Below are 23,884 nucleotides of genomic sequence, written 5' to 3'. Positions count from 1 at the left end.
TCTGAAGAAGTTTCTTGCTCAACTTAACTCCAACATAATGTATGCTGTTTCACACAACAACGCACACAAGCCAACATTAAAATGAGAGGAGTATGTGGATAACGCAATTCAATATCCAGGATGTAGGCCTCTAGGGACTCCCAGGCTTCAGAAATATCTCTCTTGGTTGAGAAAGGTGGAATATAAATGTTGATTAATAATAGTGAAAGATCATTAAGTTTTAGTATAGCAGCCATGGCCATGGATTCACAGGGGGGGAGTTTAACAATGGTAGCAGCCAAGGATGTTGCATATAAGATGGCAAGCCCTGCCTTGGGCCTGCCTTTGCCCTTGGGTATGGCTGCGGGAAGATCGAAGGTGGAGAAATCTTTGAGAATAATTGAGTCGACTGCCCAGGTTTCTTGGAGGAAAATCAAATCGAAATGGGAGAGATAAGATATCAAATCAGGGAGTTTGGATTTAGACGACCAGCCAGCTATGTTCCAGGAGAGGAAATTAAGTGTGGCATTTGGTTTGACCTGTTTAGGGTGTAAGGATTGGGGTAGGGGGCATGGGCAAGTAAAATTGGGAGAACATACTTTATGTTGTCAATGAGGTAGCTCTGGATTGGAAAAAATAGATAATGGGTTGGGGAGATCAGACAGATCCTGTGGAGGTGGGTGTTTCAGGAAGCCCGTTTCATCTGGGCTGGGGGAGGTAGGAATAAGTAATGAAGTCCCTAAAGAATGCTCGGTGTTAAGAAAAGCTGTTAAGAAACGGTAAGTGGGTTGGACATTTGAAGACTGAGCTACCTCTCCGGGCAGCAAGGAATGCTGGAAATCAGGATCGAACTCAGATGGCCGTCGTTCTTCTGTTTGTTTCCCTTCTTTAAAGATGTTCAGCAGGTAATCCTTGAAACGCAATTTCTGCTTGAGGAATTTCTGCTTGTGGTATGTATAGGCACCCAGTTTTACACCCGGTAAACAGATTTTGTAGGGTTTTGTACTGTTTCAGAACCCTGCAAAATGTATTTGACCAGAGGTGACAATAAAAGTGTGTGCACTGTGTATATGCACAAAGGAACATGCTCATAATGCTGTCAGGGCGGTCATACGTGATCCTAATTCTAATACTTGTTTGTGCCTGCAAACGTTTTGGGGTGGTCTCACTGCTTCAAACAGTGTATATCCTGTAACTTCCTGCTGGAATCCTGTAACTTCTTACAACACAAATGTTCTGGTTTATTTTTGTCTTGCTTTTGTTGAGCTATAATCCTTCCAGACAGCAATAATATGGTTGCATTGGGGGAAGCATTGCAGAACAACGAATAAAGCAGAAGAAATGCACCACTAATGAAATGTTATTGTGTTAAAAATGAGTTGCAGAATACACCATCAAAAAAACCATCAATCTGGAGGGGCCGTGAGCCATTTGGAGCCAGTTACTGTGACTGTGTACACACACACCATACTTTTAAAGCACATTATCTCCCCTGAAGAATCCTGGGAAATGTAGTTTAAGTGTTCTGAGAATTACTCTGTGAGCGGTACACTACAGTTCCCTGGATTCTTTGCAGGAAAAAAAATGTGCTTTCAATGTACTTTAAATGTATGGTGTCTCTCAGCCTGACCTGGATCAAACAGGAGAGGCAAGATCCATATATGCCACCTTGAGCTTCCAGGAGGAAAAGATGAGTCAGAAGTGTAATAATTCCTTTTATTGTTATGTAAGAGCTAACAATTTTTTCCCCTTACAGGGGCCACGCAGTCACATTTCACTTCTCAATTTCAGAATAATGTAGGCTACAAACAATATTGAAAGAAGTAGTCGAACATAGCAAAACAGTTCCTCAATAATGAGCACAATCCTGTTCCATTTCGCATTAGTCAGAACTGGGCTTCTCTTGGCAGACAACTGTTTCCTCATCTGTTTCACCTTCAAATAGATGCTTCTGAGAAAGACGTAAGGCTCTTTATTTGCATCTCCTTTGCCTGCCAGGGTATGATCCCTGGGCTCTTCCTGCTCTCAGAGAAGCAAGCATAGCAAATGCTTGTAGTTGGAAGTCTTGATCCAGAGGTATTGATATTGTGCCTCAGCAACAGATGGCAACTTCTTCTTTCATAAGGCATTTCTATACTCTTTTAGGCACAAACACTGCACAGGTGATATGTGGCAGATTCACTGTGGGATATCTCCCAGTGGATGCCCTTCTGTTGTGGACACCTATGGCATCTCCACAGTACTCAAACTTGGTTTGTTTATCAGTTGCATTAATGAGGCCTGAATGGCAATGATATTAGCTGGCCCTGCAACAATGTCCTGGTCTGCTGTCATTCTTTTTTTGGAAGGTTTAAAAGCTCTTTGCAGACTCTGTACTTCTCTCTCTCCAGTGTGAGCACCTCAGCTTGGACTGATCTGGGGTAAATTGCACACTGCATTGAATCTGCATATCATCAAGTTCTAATGAGCCCTTTCCCTTGCAAAGTACCTTCGGAAGGAGGCCATGTGCATCAAAGAAGGTCCAAGAGGGAACAGAGCATGTAAACCTCCCTCTGCCAATTGCTTTTCTCCTGCAGCTTCCTCCGACTGTTTTCATACCATCACCCTGCCAGGCTTCTAGACTTGTGTTTACTCAGTATCATAGCAGGCCCATCCTTGTTGTTATAGGATTGGGGGGTTGAGATGGATTGTTTTCGAGTCCCCTCCCAGCCTATAATCCTATGTCTGTAAAAGATACATTTTGTGTTGGAGAGATCGGCTGAACTGCTCAGACTAGTTCTTTCCATAAACTAATCGTTCAGCCAGGCCACTCTGCGAATCAGTGGGCCTGTTAATGAGCTGATCTGAATGTCAAAGGATGCTATAGAAGCTCTGGCAGGCCAAAAATTCCCCTACACCCACCTCAAGTAGTTTGTGTGTGAGAGAGTCTAGGAGAAGTTGGGGAAATAGAAAGACGCAAAGAAGCTTGCTCTGCTGTCTGTGCTGAACCCCAAGCTATGGCTGGGAAGATTCCCCTACAAGCCTAATGGGGAAGCAAGATCTCTTGGACTGTTAATGCTATGAGCCCCTCCATCTTATGCTCAGGTTGCATATATGTTTAAATAAAACCATATATCCTAAAGACACCACAGTCTCCACTGATCTTAATTCCAAGGAATCCAAACCCTGGATAAGTGCTGGAACCCCTGGAAGTCTCACACTGCTCAGAGACTGGGGTGTGCGCAACAGTACAGTGGTCTTTGGTCTTTTTAGATCTTGAATCCTCTTTTAGACCTAACTAAGAACTCTGGACCCACTTCAATATCTTTTAGCATATATTATTTACACCTTCCTTCCTTTTCTTTGTGCTGGCTGCAATTTGCTAATATTCTTTCTCAACATATACATTTGAAAATAAGTATATGTATATATGTGTGTGTGTATTCAAATATGCTGGCTGCTCTTTGCTAATATTCTCTCCCAACATGTACATTTGTAAATTACACAGGTGTGTGTGGATGTGGATGTATGAATTTCAAATATGCTATCAGTCTTTTGTGTTCGTGGACAAAGTGTATATATATTCAAATATGCAGTCAGCATATTTGAATATATATATATACTTTGAATATATATTCAAAGTATATATATATTCAAATATGCTGGCTGCTCTTTGCTAATATTATCTCCCAACATGTACACTTGTAAATTACGCAGGTGTGTGTGGATGTGGATGTATGAATTTCAAATATGCTATCAGTCTTCTGTGTTCATGGACAAAGAAAACAAACTATTCAAAGGTTAGGGTTGAAACATTAAAGCACAGTGCAGGAATGTATGGGTTATTGGCTGTACAACAAAAATATTGATTTTTTTGTGTGAATACTGACCGGGATGAGGAACAGTTTCAGAAGTTTTCTTCTTTTTTCTAGAGGAAATAAGCCTCTCGCATTTGAGAAACCAACAGGGAGGTTTCATCTCCTTCAGAGACCTTGTCACGTAATTCTCAAGGAGGCTGGCAACCATCTACAGGAAAATACCCATGAAAATTTTGGCTGCAAAATGAAAGAAAGTGAGATGGCAAAGGCTGGTTTTAGATAGGCGTTCCTAGCATTGGTCTTCCATTGTAAGCTGAAAGCATTGCATTTTTTCTATGTGTACCTCCTGCTATGTTCTGTTCACATCACAAGGTGTGATCTAGCTGTGGGGATGGGGACACTGGAGAAAAGATGGAGGGACCACAGGAAAAATACAGGGTGATTATGAGTGGTTGACAGTGTGATATGGATGTCCTGTAAAAAGTGAGGGAACAAAGGTTTGCAATTCCACATGAAATGCCTAGTGTGGAAGTAGTCAAGGAGAGATGGTGGCTTAACATAAGCATTTTATAACCTTAAGTTCCCAGCTGGGACATGCCAGTGACTAGATCAACTTCAATATGACCTTCATGCCTTCATCTCAAAGTGACATTACCTGATTACTGATTATTGCCCTGAAAAGCAGTCTATACATTGTTTAAATAAATAAACACACGTGTAACATTGTCTTTTGAAATTAGTTCTTCCACCAGAGTGACAGTTTTGTTTTAACTTCCTTTGTTTGGAAGATTTTGAGTAACACTTTAAACTTTCCCCCTCACACATTATGCTGAACGTGTGGATGGTGGGGAGAAGGACCTGGCACACTGTCCCTGCTTTTGACTGATGTATGTTCAGAACTGCCTGCACAGGCTGTGTAAATTGTACAGGTGCAGGCTCTGCAAGCACAAATGGGAACTGGTAAAAAAGCCTAGGTTGGGAATAGAGCCTGTCACCATGATACTAGTCCCCTGACGTGCGTTCAATGTACAAACACTGAATGTCTGCATAGGGATTCTGCACATAACATAGACACATGCAGGTGTATGAGTACACAGCTCTCTCCCCATCATTCAGAACCTGGGAAAGCCGTTCCAAATAGCGCTGCCCTGGGCTCCTTTGGGAGGAATGGCTGGATATTACTATAATAAATAATAATAATAATGGGGGGAGAACCCTATGCGTGTGTACATTTGTAGGTGCATAAGTTCTATATAGGCAGTCATTGGAATGCATCTGAACAGTGGGCATGATTCCACTTCCCTTGAATCAGGGCAAAAGTGGTTAGTGTGTTGGACGACGACATGGGAGACCAGGGTTCAAATACCCACACAGCCATGAATCTCACTGGGTGACCTTGAGCCAGTCACTGCCTCTCAGCCTCAGAGGAAGACAATGGTAAACCACCTCTGGAAACAGCTTACCATGAAAACCCTATTCATAGGGTCGCCATAAGTCAGAATCGACTTGAAGGCAGTCCATGTCCATTTTCCAAGTGTGAAATACACAGGAGGGTGACTCATGGGGTGGTTATGGGGTTTAAAGGACCCTAAACCCTTTAAAAAAAACTTCACTTCCACCAACTAGTTTTTTTTCTAGTTATTTAGGTTACCTCATGCACCATCCCTTTATACAATAACCCAAATCATTTCTGGGGAGCAAAATCCTAGAAGGATGGGCACAGCTTTTGACTAGGGTATGCACAGGGGGGAAAACCCACATGGCACAGACCTGTAATTAACAAGTGAACTGGCAATTTATATAAAGAAATGAACATGGCATTAAAAATTAAAAAAGGAATATGGCAAAAAGGCACTTGTATAACAGTGGAATTTTTCTAGAATTTACATGGCCCCTGATGTTTTTTGATAAAGAGGTTCCTAAGCTCACTTGGTTTCAGGAAAAAAGGTCCTTTGTTTGTCCTATGTTTTCAAAATAGAGAAAGGCATATGCCCTCTCAGAACATAGGGTTGTTTCCAACTAAGGCTGCAATTCAGTACTCACTTACCTGGGAGTAAGTTTCATTAAACTCAATGGAGCTTACTTCTGAGTAGACATGTGGTACGACTTCCATGCACACAATGGAAATTCTCCTTGCTCTCTTCCACCCCCATATCTGCTCTAGATGGTTGGGGGAAACCGCTAGAGAAGATGGGGGGGGGAGAGAAGTTCTGCTGTTTCACATGCACAGTGATTTAGTTGGATACAACCAAAAGAAGCATTAAGAAGCAGGAAGTCAATTTATGTAGGAAACTCCTAATCAAGAGTAAGCTCTTTTAGGCGAATAAAACCTTGTTTTTAATTTACACAGTTCATCCAATGAGATTACCTGATTGCAGAAATAATCCCATGTCTCCTAGTTAGATTTGCCTTGTGTAAATTTTTCCAGAAGGATGCCTGAGGTTGTAATCCTATACATACTTAACTGGGAGTAGGCCCATTGAGAGCCAGTGTGGTGTAGTGGTTAAGGTGTTGGACTAGGGTTCAAATCCCCACATAGCCATGAAGCTCACTGGGTGACTTTGGGCCAGTCACTGCCTCTCAGCCTCAGAGGATGGCAATGGTAAACCCCCTCTGAATACCGCTTACCATGAAAACCCTATTCATAGGGTCTCCATAAGTCGGGATTGACTTGAAGGCAGTCCATTTTTTTTTCAGGCCCATTGAACTCAATAGTGCTTACTTCTGAGCAAACATGCATAGGATTGTACTGCAAAAATTCCTCGGGTGTATTCTCTTATATAGCTCTTACATAATACATTATTTCCTGACAATGTAGCCCCATTTGAAATCATGATTGCCACCTATTACAGGGGGGTCATCTGAAGAGGCAGGCAGAATATTATGCAGAATCAATGACAAAAAAGAGATTTCTAGGATCAATGTGATCTTGATGTTGATCTTTTCAGAAGAACTGGCAGAAGTGAAGGAAAAAGAGGCAAAAAGTCTTCCTTCAGAAAATGGAAGTCTTGTCCAAATGAAGAAAATAAAAAAGAACACAAACTCTGGCAAAAGAAATGCAAGAAGACAATAAGGGATGCTAAAAAAGAATTTAAGGAGCACATTGCTAAGAACATAAAAACCAACAACAAAAAATTATATAAATACATTCAAAGCAGGAGACCATCTAGGGAGACAATTGGACCCTTGGATGATAAGGGAGTCAAAGGTGTACTAAAGAACGATAAGGAGATTGCAGAGAAGCTAAATGAATTCTTTGCATCTGTCTTCACAGTGGAAGATATAGGGCAGATCCCTGAACCTGAACTAACATTTGCAGGAAGGGATTCTGAGGAACTAAGACAAATAGTGGTAACGAGAGAGGAAGTTCTAAGCTTAATGGAGAATATAAAAACTGACAAATCACCGGGCCCGGATGGCATCCACCCGAGAGTTCTCAAAGAACTCAAAGGTGAAATTGCTGATCTGCTAACTAAAATATGTAACTTGTCCCTCGGGTCCTCCTCCGTGCCTGAGGACTGGAAAGTGGCAAATGTAACGCCAATCTTCAAAAAGGGATCCAGAGGGGATCCCGGAAATTACAGGCCAGTTAGCTTAACTTCTGTCCCTGGAAAACTGGTAGAAAGTATTATTAAAGCTAGATTAACTAAGCACATAGAAGAAGAAGCCTTGCTGAAGCAGAGCCAGCATGGCTTCGGCAAGGGAAAGTCCTGTCTCAGTAACCTATTAGAATTCTTTGAGAGTGTCAACAAGCATATAGATAGAGGTGATCCAGTGGACATAGTGTACTTAGACTTTCAAAAAGCGTTTGACAAGGTACCTCACCAAAGGCTTCTGAGGAAGCTTAGCAGTCATGGAATAAGAGGAGAGGTCCTCTTGTGGATAAGGAATTGGTTAAGAAGCAGAAAGCAGAGAGTAGGAATCAACGGACAGTTCTCCCAATGGAGGGCTGTAGAAAGTGGAGTCCCTCAAGGATCGGTATTGGGACCTGTACTTTTCAACTTGTTCATTAATGACCTAGAATTAGGAGTGAGCAGTGAAGTGGCCAAGTTTGCTGACGACACTAAATTGTTCAGGGTTGTTAAAACAAAAAGGGATTGCGAAGAGCTCCAAAAAGATCTCTCCAAACTGAGTGAATGGGCGGAAAAATGGCAAATGCAATTCAATATAAACAAGTGTAAAATTATGCATATTGGAGCAAAAAATCTGAATTTCACATATACGCTCATGGGGTCTGAACTGGCGGTGACTGACCAGGAGAGAGACCTCGGGGTTGTGGTGGACAGCACGATGAAAATGTCGACCCAGTGTGCGGCAGCTGTGAAAAAGGCAAATTCCATGCTAGCAATAATTAGGAAAGGTATTGAAAATAAAACAGCCGATATCATAATGCCATTGTATAAATCTATGGTGCGGCCGCATTTGGAATACTGTGTACAGTTCTGGTCGCCTCATCTCAGAAAGGATATTATAGAGTTGGAAAAGGTTCAGAAGAGGGCAACCAGAATGATCAAGGGGATGGAGCGACTCCCTTACGAGGAAAGGTTGCAGCATTTGGGGCTTTTTAGTTTAGAGAAAAGGCGGGTCAGAGGAGACATGATAGAAGTGTATAAAATTATGCATGGCATTGAGAAAGTGGATAGAGAAAAGTTCTTCTCCCTCTCTCATAATACTAGAACTCGTGGACATTCAAAGAAGCTGAATGTTGGAAGATTCAGGACAGACAAAAGGAAGTACTGCTTTACTCAGCGCATAGTTAAACTATGGAATTTGCTCCCACAAGATGCAGTAATGGCCACCAGCTTGGACGGCTTTAAAAGAAGATTAGACAAATTCATGGAGGACAGGGCTATCAATGGCTACTAGCCATGATGGCTGTGCTCTGCCACCCTAGTCAGAGGCAGCATGCTTCTGAAAACCAGTCGCCGGAAGCCTCAGGAGGGGAGAGTGTTCTTGCACTCGGGTCCTGCTTGCGGGCTTCCCCCAGGCACCTGGTAGGCCACTGTGAGAACAGGATGCTGGACTAGATGGGCCACTGGCCTGATCCAGCAGGCTCTTCTTATGTTCTTATGTTCTTAAACAGTCATATCCAGAAAGAACACATGTTGGAATGATCAGATTGAGCACATATAAAATTGGGTGCCTCTGCATAAAAAAATGTTGAGAGATTAAAAACAAGCAAAACAAACCACCCGAAGACAACAACAAGAACAAAAGTGAGATTTGATTGCAGCAAAAAGCTCTCCCTAATTTTCTGAACCTTGACAAGTGGGATTATTTTTCATTGAACTGAAACAGATGTTCCAGTTGGTCATCTAGGGACTCTCAAACTTTATTCTTCAGATATTCCTTTTCACATTGACTTTCTCTCAGGGATCCTCCATGCATTGCAGAGGATTCCAAGTCATGTTTTAGGTTGCATACTCAGTTCATGAAAGGAATTGGTTGATTCTCTTGGGCCTCGCCTTTGCCTACTTCAGCCTTTCCCAACCTTTGGGTCCCCAACATGGCCAATGGTCAGGAATGATGGGAACTATAGTTCAGTAACATCTGGGGACCAAGGTGTGGGAAAGGCTGGCCTACTTGAATACCTGTGCATGAAGAACACATAGAACACCTCCCATTGCTGCACATTGCAACTGAAGGTCAACACTGACAGGTAAGCTGTCTTTTGGGTATTATCTCCCATTACTGATCTTTTCACTAAAGAACCCCAGATGATAAGCACTCAAGAAATCCCACGCTTTCTCAGAATAAAGTCTGAAAAAAGAGACCATTCTGTTCTCCAGATTGTGGTCCAGGAACCTGAAGGATATTTTACTAAACAATCTGACTCCTTCCCAGGTGGTCAGGATCTACAACAAAGTGGGCAATGAAAAATAAGAGGTAGTGAGTCCCAAAGGCAACTAGCTGTTTATTGCTAGGTTCTTCGGCAGCACATTTTGACCACTAGTGAGTTAACAGTATTTCATGAAGAAGAATCCTTGACAGTGGTGACAGAATCCCCTTTTAGGCATAAACAATACAACCTATAGAATTTCTGCTATTAAACAATGCAGCAAAAAGCCCTGATGGGCAACTTATTGGTCTTATACCTGCTAAGTATGCACTATAGTTCATCTGCACACTAGTCATCATTTGGTGGGAAAAACTGGTGTTGTTGAACTTCCACTCCCCATTGGTTAAGTATATTGTTGTGCGCCACCCCAATCTCTGAGCAGTGAGAGATTTCCAGGGGTCCCTGTGCTCACCCAGGGGTTTGGTTTCCTTGGAAAGAAGGTCAGTGGAGGCTGTGGTGTCTTTATGAAATATGGTTTGTTTATTTACACACATTCCAACCTGAGTTTAGGATGGAGGGGTTCAAGGCATCAGCAGTCCAACAGATCTTGCATTTTCCATCAGGCTTACAGGAGGCACAGGAGCTTAAAACCAATGTTTTAACCTATGACCCCTCCACCACCCAAACAGAGAAGATTTAAACTCTAAAGTGTTTTGTACTACAGAGCAAAAATTAGACAATGTTCACTAATTTCTCCAACTTCATATTTATTAGGGACAGTTCCTGTTTTCTGATACCTGGTAAATTACTGCCTATATTTTGCTTTTTGAGGGCAGATGTTTTTTTTAAAAAACCAAGAGCCTGTATGCTCTCCTCAGTGGCTTGGGATCATGTGGGTTGCATAATGGAAATGGAATGAGGAAAGGAAGGGTCACATTGGCTATATACTACTTGTGGGATCAGAGGCAGCATTCCTCTGAATATACAGTAAGTTGCAGAATATAAGTGGGTTACATTTCATTGAAAATGCTCGTGTGTGCATGAATGTGTAAAAAACGCATACAGAAAAATCAGATCTGTGCAACCCATGTGCGCATTAATGCTTGGTGTGTACACACACCCCCAATGCCCAGAAAAAAGTGGTGCAGCCCAGGGTGCACCACATGACGTCAAATGGCAAACAGACTCAAGAGAAATTGTGCCATTTACAGCTACCTGAAAGCATGAGGGAGAGCACTGTGATGTTGCAAGACTGCTTTCAAAGGGAAATGTGAAGATGTGTAGGCTGCAAGATGAAGTCAGGTGAAGAGCCTGGAACTGCATCATATCTCAACTGGAAGAAATGTGAAGGAATGAGCTGGCTCTGGACTTCTCTTCATTGGCCCTAAAATATTGCCATTAAAATCCAAGATAAAACAGAGAGTAAGCAACAAACTTGCAATCACTTGCTCCAGTTAAGGCACCCGTTTCAACTGCTGAAGTTTGCTCTGGGCCCCTCTAGATTTCTTTTTTAATTGGGCATTCATGATGATTTGTGCTTATTATAGTCTTGGGGTGGCAATGTTGTCTAACCTCCTTGCAAATAGGAGGGCTGGAATGCCGCAATCACCGGGGCACTAAACTGAGTGGCTCCAAAATGCCCTCTCCCCCTGAATAGAACTCAGACGGCACCGTGGTTTACCCCACGGTTGCGAACTCTGAGGCGGGAGGTGAGATGGCTAGAGCGCCGGTGGCGAAAGTCTCGCTCTGAGGACGATCAAACACATGTTAGAGCTGCTGCTGCAGCCTATCATGTGGCAATAAGGGCAGCAAAAAAGGATTTCTATGCTGCCTCTATTGCATCTGCAGAGTGTTGTCCCAGGAGACTATTCCAAGTGGTCCGGAGCCTGGTCGGTCCGGTTGCTCCGGAATTGGTGGAACATGACAAGGTCTCATGTGACGAGTTTGCTAAACACTTTGCGGATAAAATCGATCGTATTAAAAGCGATATTCCATACACTGTGGATACAGGGAGTGAGCCAGAGGTGATCAGTGTTGCTCCGGTGGCGTGGGATTGGTTTCAGCTTCTTCCCTCTGATGAAGTGGACAAGGTGGTTTCAACTCTAAAGCCGACCACCTGTCTGCTTGAACCTTGCCCTTCGTGGCTCATTATGAGCTGCAAAGATAGACTGGGGGAGAGGATCAAGCTGGTGGTAAAAGCATCACTTGAAGAGGGAATAATGCCATCAGTGCTCAAGGAGGCAATAATAAAACCAATCTTAAAAAAGCCCTCCTTGGACCCTCAAGATCTGAACAACTTTCGCCCAGTCTCAAATGTGCCATTCTTAGGCAAGGCAGTTGAGCGGGTGGTGGCTAAGCAGTTGCAAGCACACTTGGAAGAAGCGGATTATCTGGATCCATTTCAGTCGGGCTTCAGACCGGGGCATGGGACTGAAACAGCCTTGGTCGCCTTGGTAGATGATATGAGAAGGGCGTGGGATAGAGGCAAATGTGCCTTCCTTGTCCTCCTCGATTTCTCAGCGGCTTTTGATACCATTGACCACACTATCCTCTTGGACCACCTGCAGAGGTTAGGAGTGGGGGGCACTGTATTGCAGTGGTTCCATTCCTTCCTCTCTGGGAGATACCAAAGAGTAGCACTGGAGGAGGAGGTTTCGGATCCCTGGCCTCTCACTTGTGGGGTGCCACAGGGTTCCATCCTCTCTCCAATGCTTTTTAATATCTATATAAAGCCGCTGGGAGCAATCATCAGGAGATTTGGGCTGCAGTGTCAACAGTATGCAGATGACACGCAGCTCTATCTCTCATTTAAATCTTCACCAAGGTTGGCTGTGGAAACCCTGTCCAAGTGTCTGGAGTCGGTGAGTGGCTGGATGGGAAGGAATAAGCTGAAGCTGAATCCTAACAAAACCGAGGTGCTGTTTGTGGGAAACAAGGGTAGGCTGGGAGATATAGACCTGGTGCTTAACGGGGTACGTTTGCCCCTGAAAGACCAGGTCCGTAGCCTGGGGGTCATTCTTGACTCCCAGCTGTCCATGGAGGCTCATGTTTCGGCTGTGAGCCGGGCAGCTCTGTATCAACTCCATCTGATATGGAGGCTACGCCCCTACCTTCCCAATCATCTGCTCCCACCGGTGGTACATGCCCTGATCACCACTCGCCTAGACTATTGTAATGCGCTCTACGTGGGGTTACCCTTGAAAACGGTTCAGAAGTTATAGCTGGTACAGAATGCAGCGGCGCATCTGATCGCAGGCAGCCGCCGGCGAGATCACATCACTCCTGTGTTGAAGGAGCTGCATTGGTTACCGGTTGTGTACCGAGCCCAATTCAAGGTGTTGGTCTTAACCTTTAAAACCCTATACGGTTGTGGCCCAGCTTATCTGAAGGAGCACCTCCAGCATCGACAGGGATGCCGCTCAACAAGATCAGCCTCAGAAGACCTTCTCTGGATCCCACCGGTCAAAACAGCTAGACTGGTGAGGACTAGAGAGAGGGCCTTCTCAATAGTGGCCCCCACCCTGTGGAACTCTCTCCCAAATGATCTACGCCATGCCCCGTCTATAATGAGCTTCCGCCAGACCCTGAAGACCTGGCTTTTCAGGCAGGCTTTTGGGACGGGTTAAGTTTGTACTGTTTTTAAATTTTTAATTGTTTTAGTTACTGTTTTATCTGTACGTCGCTCAGAGTGGCTGGACAACCAGCCAGATGGGCGACTAATAAATTTAATAATAAATAATAAATAAATAAAATCAGAATGAATGCTCATTAAAAAGCCAAAGTAATCTAGCCTCCCTGCAAACAGATCCGGATGTATTGCTCAATAAACAGGTCTAATTTATAAGGCGATCATAATGCAAACAGTACTAATGACATACTTGAAAATCTGAAGTTAAGATAGGAACTTCAGAAAAAAAAATACTGTGGCTTATTTAGAATATGCTACATTTTTCTCTATCCTATCTGCTAGTCTTAGTAGAATCTTCCAGTTTAATAATATGTAACCCTTTTTACACAACACAAGTCTGGAGGGGGTGAGAAGCTATTTATGCCAGTCCCCCTCCCCCCTCTCCCCCATATTTCCACTCCTGCTAGCACCACCCTATCAGGGATAGCCCTCTTTTTTGGGAGCAGGATCCCAGCAAGGTCTCTATGTACAAGCCAATCATCATGAAAGCGGAGTGTGTTAGCCACTGAGAAGAGTCCTTGCCCTTTTGTACTGACTGGAGCGGATCAGAGTGAAAGGAGGTGGGTTAGCCTCAGTGGCTAACACATGATGTTTGGCTCTTAGGGATGTCAGCTGTAGTGGAGTGGGGAAGCAGGCAGAGCACAAGAGACAAAGGAAAGTGAGAAAGGGGGTGTGGCTATGAGGGGGCATGGCTGAGATTATCATGGAGGGACCCTGCCCTTCTGAATTTGCCACTAGACTGCTACCTGTCATGTGCTGCAGCTTAAACCTGATGAAAGGGGATGATTTTCATGTTCAGCTGAACACATTTAGACACATTCTACTGGAACCCTGCACAATCAACACAGGAAGGTTGGGTAGAGCCGATGGGGATGTTGAGGGCAGAGCTGGTGCACATATCTCTGTGTTCCCTTCGCACTTATGGTGAGTGAACCTGCATGGGAGAGGAACAGGATCAAAGCAGTGGAGTCCACCCTCAACCTACATACTGTACAAGCAAGTGATCACCTGTACAGAGCCCACATGCATACAGTTATAACCTCCCTATGTCTTTCTGTATGAGACAAAAAGAGACAGACAGACAGACAGAGCCACTGACAGAGCCTTCTGGGAGTATAGTTCTCCATCCAAAGGCTTTGAGCTGCCATTCAACTGAACATGTGTACTTTATCTGCCATGTAACTCATGTGATTTTCAATTATCACAAATGTGTTGCACAAAAAGGGCAATATCAGCTGCTCTCTTCCAACTAGGGTTGCCAGCTTCAGGGCCTGAGACTGATCCTGTATCTTTAGGAGAAGAGGAAGTCAGCCAAGTGCAGGTGTTCTTGCAACCCTGTAATGAGAAAAACCACACGATGGAATTCTCTCTTTCCCTTGCACAACTTTTAAAGATACAGAAGACCTTTTGGTTGCCAGGCCCGGCCTCCAAGCAGTCTTCTGTATCTTTAAAAGTTGTGCAGGGGGGGAAATTCTACCTTGTGGTTTTTCCCATTACAGTGTTGCAAGAACACCTGCACTTGGCTGACTTTCTCTTCTCCTAAAGATACAGGATCAGGCCCTGAGCCTGGCAACCCTAATTACAGTATATGGGTGATTTCATTTAATGAAACTGAGTTTTGAAACAAAAATGGCTACCATGGCAGTGAGTGGGGGGCTTATCAGAATTGGGACCTAGTGAGCAAGGAGGAGAGTTTAACTCTTCCTCTACTGCACTTCCCACAAAATCTCTCTTCCCATCCCAACCTCAAACCGCTATTTGCCTTGGGAGGTTAGTTCCCATTAATGCCTGATGCAAACAGCAGCTTTTGTTAGGGGCACAGGACAAGAAGTAGGGATGACGTCCCTCCTTGCCAGTCACAATCCTCCTGACGGCCCCTGCCCCCTTCTCCCTTATGGGTTAACCTGCAACAGATGAACACTGTTATCCCTTATGGAGTTGAAAAAGGAGACAGCAAGCTTAAGTCACCTGTGGAGGTGGCTCAGGACAGAGAGCAGAAGAATAAAAAGAGTGCCCGTTGCCCGCTCACAGATCAAATGCTACACAAGCTACAGATCTGACCCACATAAGAACTATTGATATGAATGTGAAGGGGTGGGAAAAACCACATATGATCACACAGAATCTTCTCTTCTTGGTAACTCTTAAAAGCACCCAAGCCTTCATAGAATCATAGAATAGTAGAGTTGGAAGGGGCCTATAAGGCGATCAAGTCCAACCCCCTGTTTAATGCAGGAATCCAAATCAAAGCATTCCCGACAGATGGCTGTCCAGCTGCCTCTTGAATGCCTCCGGTGTCAGAGCCCACTACCTCTCTAAGTAATTGATTCCATTGTTGTATGGCTCTAACAGTTAGGAAGTTTTTCCTGATGTCCTGTCGAAATCTGGCTTCCTGCAACTTTCCAACTTTCTGGCTTCCTGCAATTATTCCATGTCCTGCACTCTGGGACGACTGAGAAGAGATCCCAGCCCTCCTCTATGTGATAACCTTTCATGTACTTGAAGAGTGCTATCATATCTCCCCTCAGTCTTCTCTCTTCCAGGCTAAACATGCCCAGTTCTTTCAGTCTCTCCTCATAGGGCTTTGTTTCCAGTCCCCTGATCATCCCCATTGCCCTCCTCTGAACCTGTTCCAGTTCCTTCTCAAGATCTAGAAGCCATGGCAGAGCAGGGCACTTTTATATCTCATGGATGATTTCAGCAGGAGAATTAAGATCATGCTTACCTCTCTCCTGCTGAAATTAATGGAAGTGCTTACGTTTGACTAAATCATATTCAATCAAAGTGTGTGTTGATACTCCAATTTACTCTGCATTCAGTGTGCTTCCACCACTGGTTTGGGAAGCGGTACACACATGACATTAACAACAATCCATATCTATCCTGTCGTTTTTTATGAAATACTGTGTTTTGATGTGTTTCCCCCCAAACCATCCAAATTGAGAAAAAATAATTATCTAGTTGTGTTTTAAGCTGATAATGTACTGTCTGTATACACAAACTGCCAAAGTAACCAAGCAGGCAAACTGCTCGGGGATCAAAATTGACTAAAAACCACAAATAATCCAAACAGTTAGGTGGCAGTGTCTTCCCCCTCCCATCTAACAATTTTTTAACATCTCTAGCATGTATTCTTTAATTTTTCTACTAATTTCACCAAACCATTTGTGGGTGTTTCCAAAGCTTAAAGAATTATTTCATCTATAGGTTACACTTTTCAAGTATTTAGAAGGTACGAGCTGGCTACAGCTTTGGAAACAAACAAACAAAAAGCATGGCTTCAAAGACGTTGCCAGTGGAATAAATCATCCCTACTGTTCTTCTATAGAGATTTCAGGCACCCAGAATTTATCTGCTGGGAGGGTAAGATGGATAATGTCACAAAAGTCAGAGGAATTCCAAGACACAAATACATTTCTCCATTTCTAGTTTGTGGGGATGGGGTTGGGTGAACAAAAAGATGAGTGTAAAGCATCTCAGTTGATTTATTTAGGAAAATGTGTACAATCGCTAAGCAGCATACACAGAACAGTACCATATATAGATAAAATGAGCACAGTTTTAAAACACGTAGACATAACTAAACAATGTGCCTAGATAGACTTTCTGAAATAATAACATTTTTAGCAGGCATTTAAATTAGTGTGATGTAGTTGCCTGCCAAATGCTAATAGGCAAGAATCCCTAAACACAGTGCTGCAGCCACACTGAAACTTCGACTCTATGCAAATGTGAAATAAACATTGCATGGCACTTGTAAAAGTGCATGTTCTGCAGATAGGTATGTATGGGCCAAGATGATCCCTTAAGTGAACTGTCTCTAAGCATTCATGGCTTTATGTACAAATAGTAAAATCTTGAATGTGGCCCACCAGCAAATCGCCAGCCAGTAGAGATATTTAAGCAAAGGTATAATATGGCAACAGGATTTCACTCCTGTCAGCAATCATGCTGCAGCAGTCTTCACTAACTGCAATTTCCAGACCAACCACAAAAGAAGCCCCACCTTGCATTGCAGTAATCCAATCTTGAAATTACCAGTGTCTGGACTACTGCGGTCAAGTTGTTCTGATCCAGGACTGGCTGCAGCTGCCGTGCCAGCTGAAGTTGGTAGAAGGTGCTCCTGGTATCAGACGTCATCTGGGCATCCAGTGACAAAACTGAACCCGGGAGAACCCCCAGAGTGCATATTTGCTCCTTCAGAAGGAGTACAACCCCATCCAGGGAATGCAACTTTTTTGGACACAGGAACCACTCACTCCCAGTGTCTCTGCCTTACCAGGATTCAAGCTCAGGTGAACAAACCAGAGATAATAGAATAGGGTTAAAAATTGCCCTTACCACAAATTTATTTTTTTATTTATTAGATTTATTAGTCACCCATCTGGCTGGTTGTCCAGCCACTCTGGGCGACGTACAGAATAAGAACATACAAATACATTTAAACATTGAAATCTCAAACAGTAGTAATAAAACCTAACCCACCCCCAAAACCTGTCTAAAGAGCCAGGTCTTCAAGGCCTGGCGGAAGCTCATCATACCGGGAGCATGGCGGAGATTGTTTGGGAGGGAATTCCACAGAGTGCGAGCCACAATTGAAAAAGCCCTCTCCCTAGTTCTCACCAGTCTAGCTGTTTTAACTGGTGGGATAGAGAGAAAGCCTTTTGAGGCTGATCTTGTTGTGTGGTATCCCTGATGAAGCTGGAGGCACTCTTTCAGATAGACTGGTCTGAGACCGTGTAGGGTTTTAAAGGTCAAAAACAACACCTTGAATTGGGCCCGGAAAACAACCGGCAACCAGTGTAACTCCTTCAGCACTGGAGTGATGTGATCTCGCTGGCAGCTGCCTTTGATCAGGCAAGCCACCGCATTCTGTACCAGTTGCAGCTTTCGGACTGTTTTCAAGGGTAACCCCATGTAGACAGCATTACAGTAGTCTAGGTGAGAGGAAATGAAGGCATGTACCACCGATGGGACCAGATGGTTGGGAAGGTAGGGGCGCAGCCTCCGTATCAGATGGAGTTGAAACAGCGCCGCCTGGCTCACAGCTGAAACCTGAGACTCCATGGACAGCTGGGAGTCAAGAATGACCCTCAGGCTGCGGACCTGGTATTTCAGGGGCAATTGTACCCCATTGAGCACCAGGTCAACATCCCCCAACCCTCCCTTGTCTCTCATGAACAGTACCTCGGTTTTGTCAGGGTTCAGCCTCAGCTTATTCCTTCCCATCCAGCCACTCACCAACTCCAGGCACTTGGATAGGGTTTCTACAGCCAACTTCGGTGAGGACTTGAATGAGAGATACAGCTGCGTGTCATCCGCATACTGGTGACACTGCAGCCCAAATCCTCTGATGATAGCCCCCAGCGGCTTTATATAGATGTTGAACAGCATTGGGGAGAGGATAGAGCCCTGTGGCACCCCACAAGTGAGAGGCCAAGGATCTGAAACCTCATCCCGCAATGCCACTCTCTGGTACCTACCAGAGAGGAAGGAACGGAACCACTGCAATACAGTGCCCCTTATACCTAACCTCTCCAGACGGTCCAGAAGGATGCCGTGGTCAATGGTATCAAAAGCCGCTGAGAAATCAAGGAGGACAAGGAAGGTGCATTCGCCCCTATCCAGCGCCCTCCTCATATCATCCACCAAGGTGACCAAGGCTGTTTCAGTCCCATGTCCAGGCCTGAAGCCTGATCGAAATGGATCCAGATAATCCGCTTCTTCCAAGTGCACTTGCAACTGCTGCGCCACCACCTGCTCAACCGCCTTGCCCAAGAATGGCAGATTTGAGACTAGGCGAAAGTTGTTCAGATCTTGGCGATCCAAGGAGGGCTTCTTTAGAATCAGTTTTATTACTGCCTCCTTGAGGGCTGATGGTATTACTCCCTCTTCCAGGGACTTATTTATCACCACCTTCATCCCCTTGCCCAGTCTATCCTTGCAGCTCGTAATGAGTCACAACGAGCAAGGATCAAGTAAGCAAGTGGTTGGCTTTAAGGTTGAAAGCACCTTGTCCACTTCATCAGAAGGAAGAAGCTGAAACCAATCCCACACCATCAGAGCACTGCTGGCCGCCTCTGGCTCGCTCACTGTGCCCACAGTGCACGGAATAGCACTCTTAATACGATCGTTTTTATCAGTAAAGTGCTTTGCAAACTCATCACAGGAGGCTTTAACATGTTCCATCGGTTCCAGGGCAACTGGACTGACCAGGCTCCGGACCACTTGGAACAGCCTCCTGGGACAACACTCTGCGGATGCAATAGAGGCAGCATAAAAATCTTTTTTTGCTGCCCTTATCACCACATGGTAGGCTGCTGCAGCCACTCTAACCCATGTCCAATCGTCATCAGAGCGAGATTTCCGCCACCGGCACTCTAACCGTCTCACCTCCCGGCTGAGAGTTCGCAACCGAGGAGTATACCATGGTGCTGTCTGAGCTCTATTCAGGGGGAGAGGGCGTTTCAGAGCCACCCGGTCTAATGCCCCAGTGATTGCAGCATTCCACCCCTCCACCAGGGTCTCAACCGAGTGCCTGTGTGCCTGTTCCAGAAAATCCCCAAGTGCATTCAGGAATCCATCTGGATCCATCAGACACCTGGGGCGGACCATCCTAATGGGTCCTCTACCCCCACGGAGGGTTTGTGGCACCAAAAAGTCCACCCTCACCAAGTAGTGATCTGGAATCCATCTGTATCCATCAGACGCCTGGGGCGAGATGGATGTACCCCCAATTTTCAGATCACTTCCCTCCTCTCCTGAGACAAACACAAGGTCAAGAGCATGACCAGCTACATGGATGGGCCCTGTTGGAATAGGGTGCAGCTCCCAGGAAGCCATGGTATCCATGAAGTCCCGAGGTGCCCCTGTGAGGATGGCCTCCGAATGTACGTTGAAGTCCCCCAATACCAACAAGTTTGGGGACTGAACACGGACATCCGATACCACCTCCAGCACCTTGGCTAGGGAGTCTGTTGTGCAGCTGGGTGGACGGTACACGAGCAGAATCCGTAGATTGCCCTGTGGGCCCAACCTCCAGTACAAGCAGTCAGCAACCTTGGTCTCACGGAGAGGAGGCCTGGTGAGAACCAGGGACCTTCGGTAAATAACCGCCACTCCCACTCCCGACTACTGGCCCTTGGTTGCTGTGCATACAGGAACCCAGCCGGACACATGGCCGCAAGGATAGGAGCAGTGGCCTCATCCAGCCAGGTTTCCGTAATACACTCCAGATATCATATCGTGGATGAGAGATGTTTTTTGGGCAACAGATCTAGCATTGCACAGCAGCAATCGAACTCCAGAGTATGGAGTCAAGCATCCCCCAGTTATCTTTCGGCTCTGGACAGGCCTGGAACAGGGGACAGATATTACGCATCTCTCCCTAGTTCCTCTTACCTGACATGGCCTGCCCCTAGCACTCCACCAGCCTCTCCCTTCAAGCCTCCTTATAAAGCCAGAAAAATAAGTTGTAATCACTTGCAACTTCTCTACCTGTAAAGAAACAAAAGCAGGAGGAGCACCATCCAGCCATAGTTAAGGGCAGGTCAGTTGAATGTGCTTAGCTCTCTAACCGAAACCAATGGAACATAAAAATGCTTAGCTTTGCCTGGATCATGCCCAAAGTATTCATTTCCTTCCTCCTTGCTTGTCAGAAGTGTACAGCTAATCAGGGATTTGTACAGCTAATCAGGGATTTGTACAGCTAATCAGGGATTTTGACCTCTTACTACTGCCAGGACAGAGACAAAGAGTAAAATCCAAGTTGACATCCAAAAGTTCTCACCAACGCTTCTTGGGTCTGGTATATAAAAGGAGTTTGTCTTAATTGGAAATATTCAAATACTCACCCACACTTTGATGGGAACAGTCCCATTTGAAGACAGCCCCTGTGGAGAATAAAATGAAAAGAAGGCTGTATTATTCATAACCATCCCTCCAGCCAGAATCAGCCTTTTCTATGGTCTACTGTCTGACCATTATTGATGGCAGTTTGTGAATTCAAAACCACTGCTCTCACCACCACTAACCCATCCCTTGGACCATCGTCGTGGGAAACTGACCTGGCTGTTGCAAAGAAATGCATTCAGTTGAATGCCATATTTGCTTAGGCAAAACCCATTGCGGGCCTTACCTGGGAATAAAGCAAAAAGGACACAACAGACCAAAGGCTTCCATATTCTTCTCCTACACTTGAGAAATGGCAAGACTGAGCAGGCTGTGAGAGGAGCTAAATGATGAGGAAGGTCAGTGAGTTTTAAGCATTGCCCTGATGAAATCACTGTATACTTTGGTCAATGTCAGGCACGAAAGCTGTCTTGGGTTGGGAGTAAGTTTGAAAATATTAAGCTTTCCTTGTAAATGCAAGCAGGAAGAGAGTTCCAATCACTTTTGTCACATCGTGGTAGGAAGGAGGCACTTCTACTGCTGTATTAGCATAATACGCAAACGGCAATCTCTGTTTCCGAATGTCATTGCTTAGATAGCCAAAATGGCAACATCCCTCTACAACAGGAAGGCATTGGCAGGCTTGGGGAAAACCACAATTTTTGCAGAAGTACAAAATCTTTTAGGGGGAAAAAACCCTAAGGAGAGGGACCCCCCCACCAAAAAGCACACAAAAACAGCCCAATGAACTTCAGTGGACATACAAGTTCATTTGCAAGAGCTCCAAATAAACTCTAATTGTGCCTGAGTTTGCTGGCAATTTGTTTATTTATTTATAGAAGTATTTCTGTTATGTCTGCTCTTGCAAAACACTAGGACAGTGGGAACCTTCAAGCAATACAGCAACAATCATAACATGTCTGGTGACGTGATTGAACCCCACCCGAAAATAGCAGCAGTCTGGAAGGGCACTTCACTTTTCCTCCTCATCCTCGTCCCGCAGTTTCATTGCAAAGAAATAAAAGCAATCCGCAAGGTGAGCAGCTTCAATCCATTCTACTCCATCTATTTGTCTGATTGGCTTGTTTTCCAATAAAACTAAACCGTGGGGGAGAACGATTCAGAAAAAGGCAACAACTGGAGATGTGGCAGACACTGGCAGGGGCCCATCTCTTTAATGGAAAGTGGAAGTTCCATCCCAGATTTGACTCTCACTGCTTCTGATGCTGCAATTATTGAAGTGCAACGGCACATTTCATACACACATTGAAAATGGATTGCCCTTTCAGTGCCTGAGGCTTTCTGGGTGATAGATAATGGAGAACAAGGCATGTTGCCAAAATGCTCTATCAGATAAATGTTGAGACAGAAGGCTACTTAAAAGGATAATTATCTCAAAGCCATGGCCTCAGTTTTAATTTTCTTTGCATGGCCACTTCCTCATCAGCTATGGGAATTTTGAACGCTCCTTCTTTCTTTTCTTTTCCCAGGGCATTCTAGGGTCATCATACCCCAGTTGGAGTAGACCTTGGTCTAATTGTAGCTCAGTGCCAGCTGGTGGCTCCATGTCAGTGGGGCCTTGGAATTCGCGCTGGGTTTTAGTCCAAACATTCAAGGAGCTGTCCAAGGTGCTTTCCTTGAAAGTTCAGACTAAAACCCAGAATGGATTCCACTGCTCCACTGACATGGAGCAACCAGCCAGCACTTGTACAGCTTTGCCTCCTGTCCAGATTCCTTCCTTAAGAATTATATGCTTTATAATCTTGTTTTGCCTCCTCATCTTACCACGGGCTTGCATATAACAGGAATAATTTGCAGAGCTGCTTAAATACATCCCTTTCCCATTTTTATTTTTTAAAATATTTACATTCTGACCCCCATAGGAGCTGGTGACAATAATTTAAAATACAGTAACGAAACAACAGCAACTTAAAATATAGCAAATAAACAAGAAGAAAAGTCTTGTGCTACCCTCAGGACTTGACCAATGTTATGATAGCACAAGCTTTCATGGAGTAGAGTCCATTTCATCTGATTCAAGCATTCTAATCAACCAAAGCATATGTGAAAATACATTTGTGAGGGTGCCTCCAGATTGTCACTATTTTGCAGGGGGTATTCAAGCTCATACTAGAAATTTAGGCTTGTGCAATTCAAGTGGGTTAAAGTGCTCTGCTACTCTAGCATAACAAATCCATTTTTTTAAAAAAGAACAGCCCACAATTTTTTTGCAGTTAGGAAAGTGACAGGGAAATACACTGAAAAGCCTGGGATGAATTATCAGGAAGACTTAGAAACACGCAGCAAGCAAATAAAAATGAATGCTCATTGACATATGATCTCCCCTACAAATTAATCAGAACAAATGCTCAGTTAAGACTGAATATATTCTAACCTCCACATAAGCGGGCAAATCAGGAAAAATGCTCAATAAATAAGTTGCCTGGAGGGGTCCTTACTCTCGCCACAAGGCTCTTTGTTGCTTTTACTGCAACAGACTAACACAGCCACTCCTCTCTGGAAATTAAAATAGCAAATAAACAAGAACTGTGAGCGACAGCAGTCCCACCAAAATTGACTAAAGCATACATAACAGTGAAAAGGGAATGCCTCCAACTCACCTGTGCGTCAAAAGCATTCCAAAATGAAATGGCTTGAACTAGATATTGAAACATCTACAGAGTGGGCTCAAAACAAACGCCCAGGGTATGGAGTTCAACAGCCTAGGTAGACCATGTCTTCAGGGTTGGC

The 23,884-nt window shown here is 44.5% G+C and overlaps 1 protein-coding gene across 1 annotated transcript; it reads right to left on the bottom strand.

Annotated features, from left to right (window-relative positions):
* Positions 1–1,781: 1,781 nt before the first annotated feature.
* On the bottom strand, positions 1,782–17,383 carry LOC133378749 (acetylcholine receptor subunit alpha-type des-2-like). Its single transcript, XM_061613375.1, is given in 8 exon segments — positions 1,782–1,835; positions 1,837–1,998; positions 2,693–2,703; positions 3,849–4,013; positions 6,620–6,766; positions 8,879–8,946; positions 9,883–9,987; positions 17,250–17,383. Coding segments are annotated over 8 exon segments (846 nt in total).
* Positions 17,384–23,884: the final 6,501 nt, after the last annotated feature.

This window comes from Rhineura floridana, chromosome 3, assembly GCF_030035675.1.
Source record: "Rhineura floridana isolate rRhiFlo1 chromosome 3, rRhiFlo1.hap2, whole genome shotgun sequence".
Taxonomy (NCBI): domain Eukaryota; kingdom Metazoa; phylum Chordata; class Lepidosauria; order Squamata; family Rhineuridae; genus Rhineura; species Rhineura floridana.
This window is presented reverse-complemented; position numbering and strand designations above follow the sequence as displayed.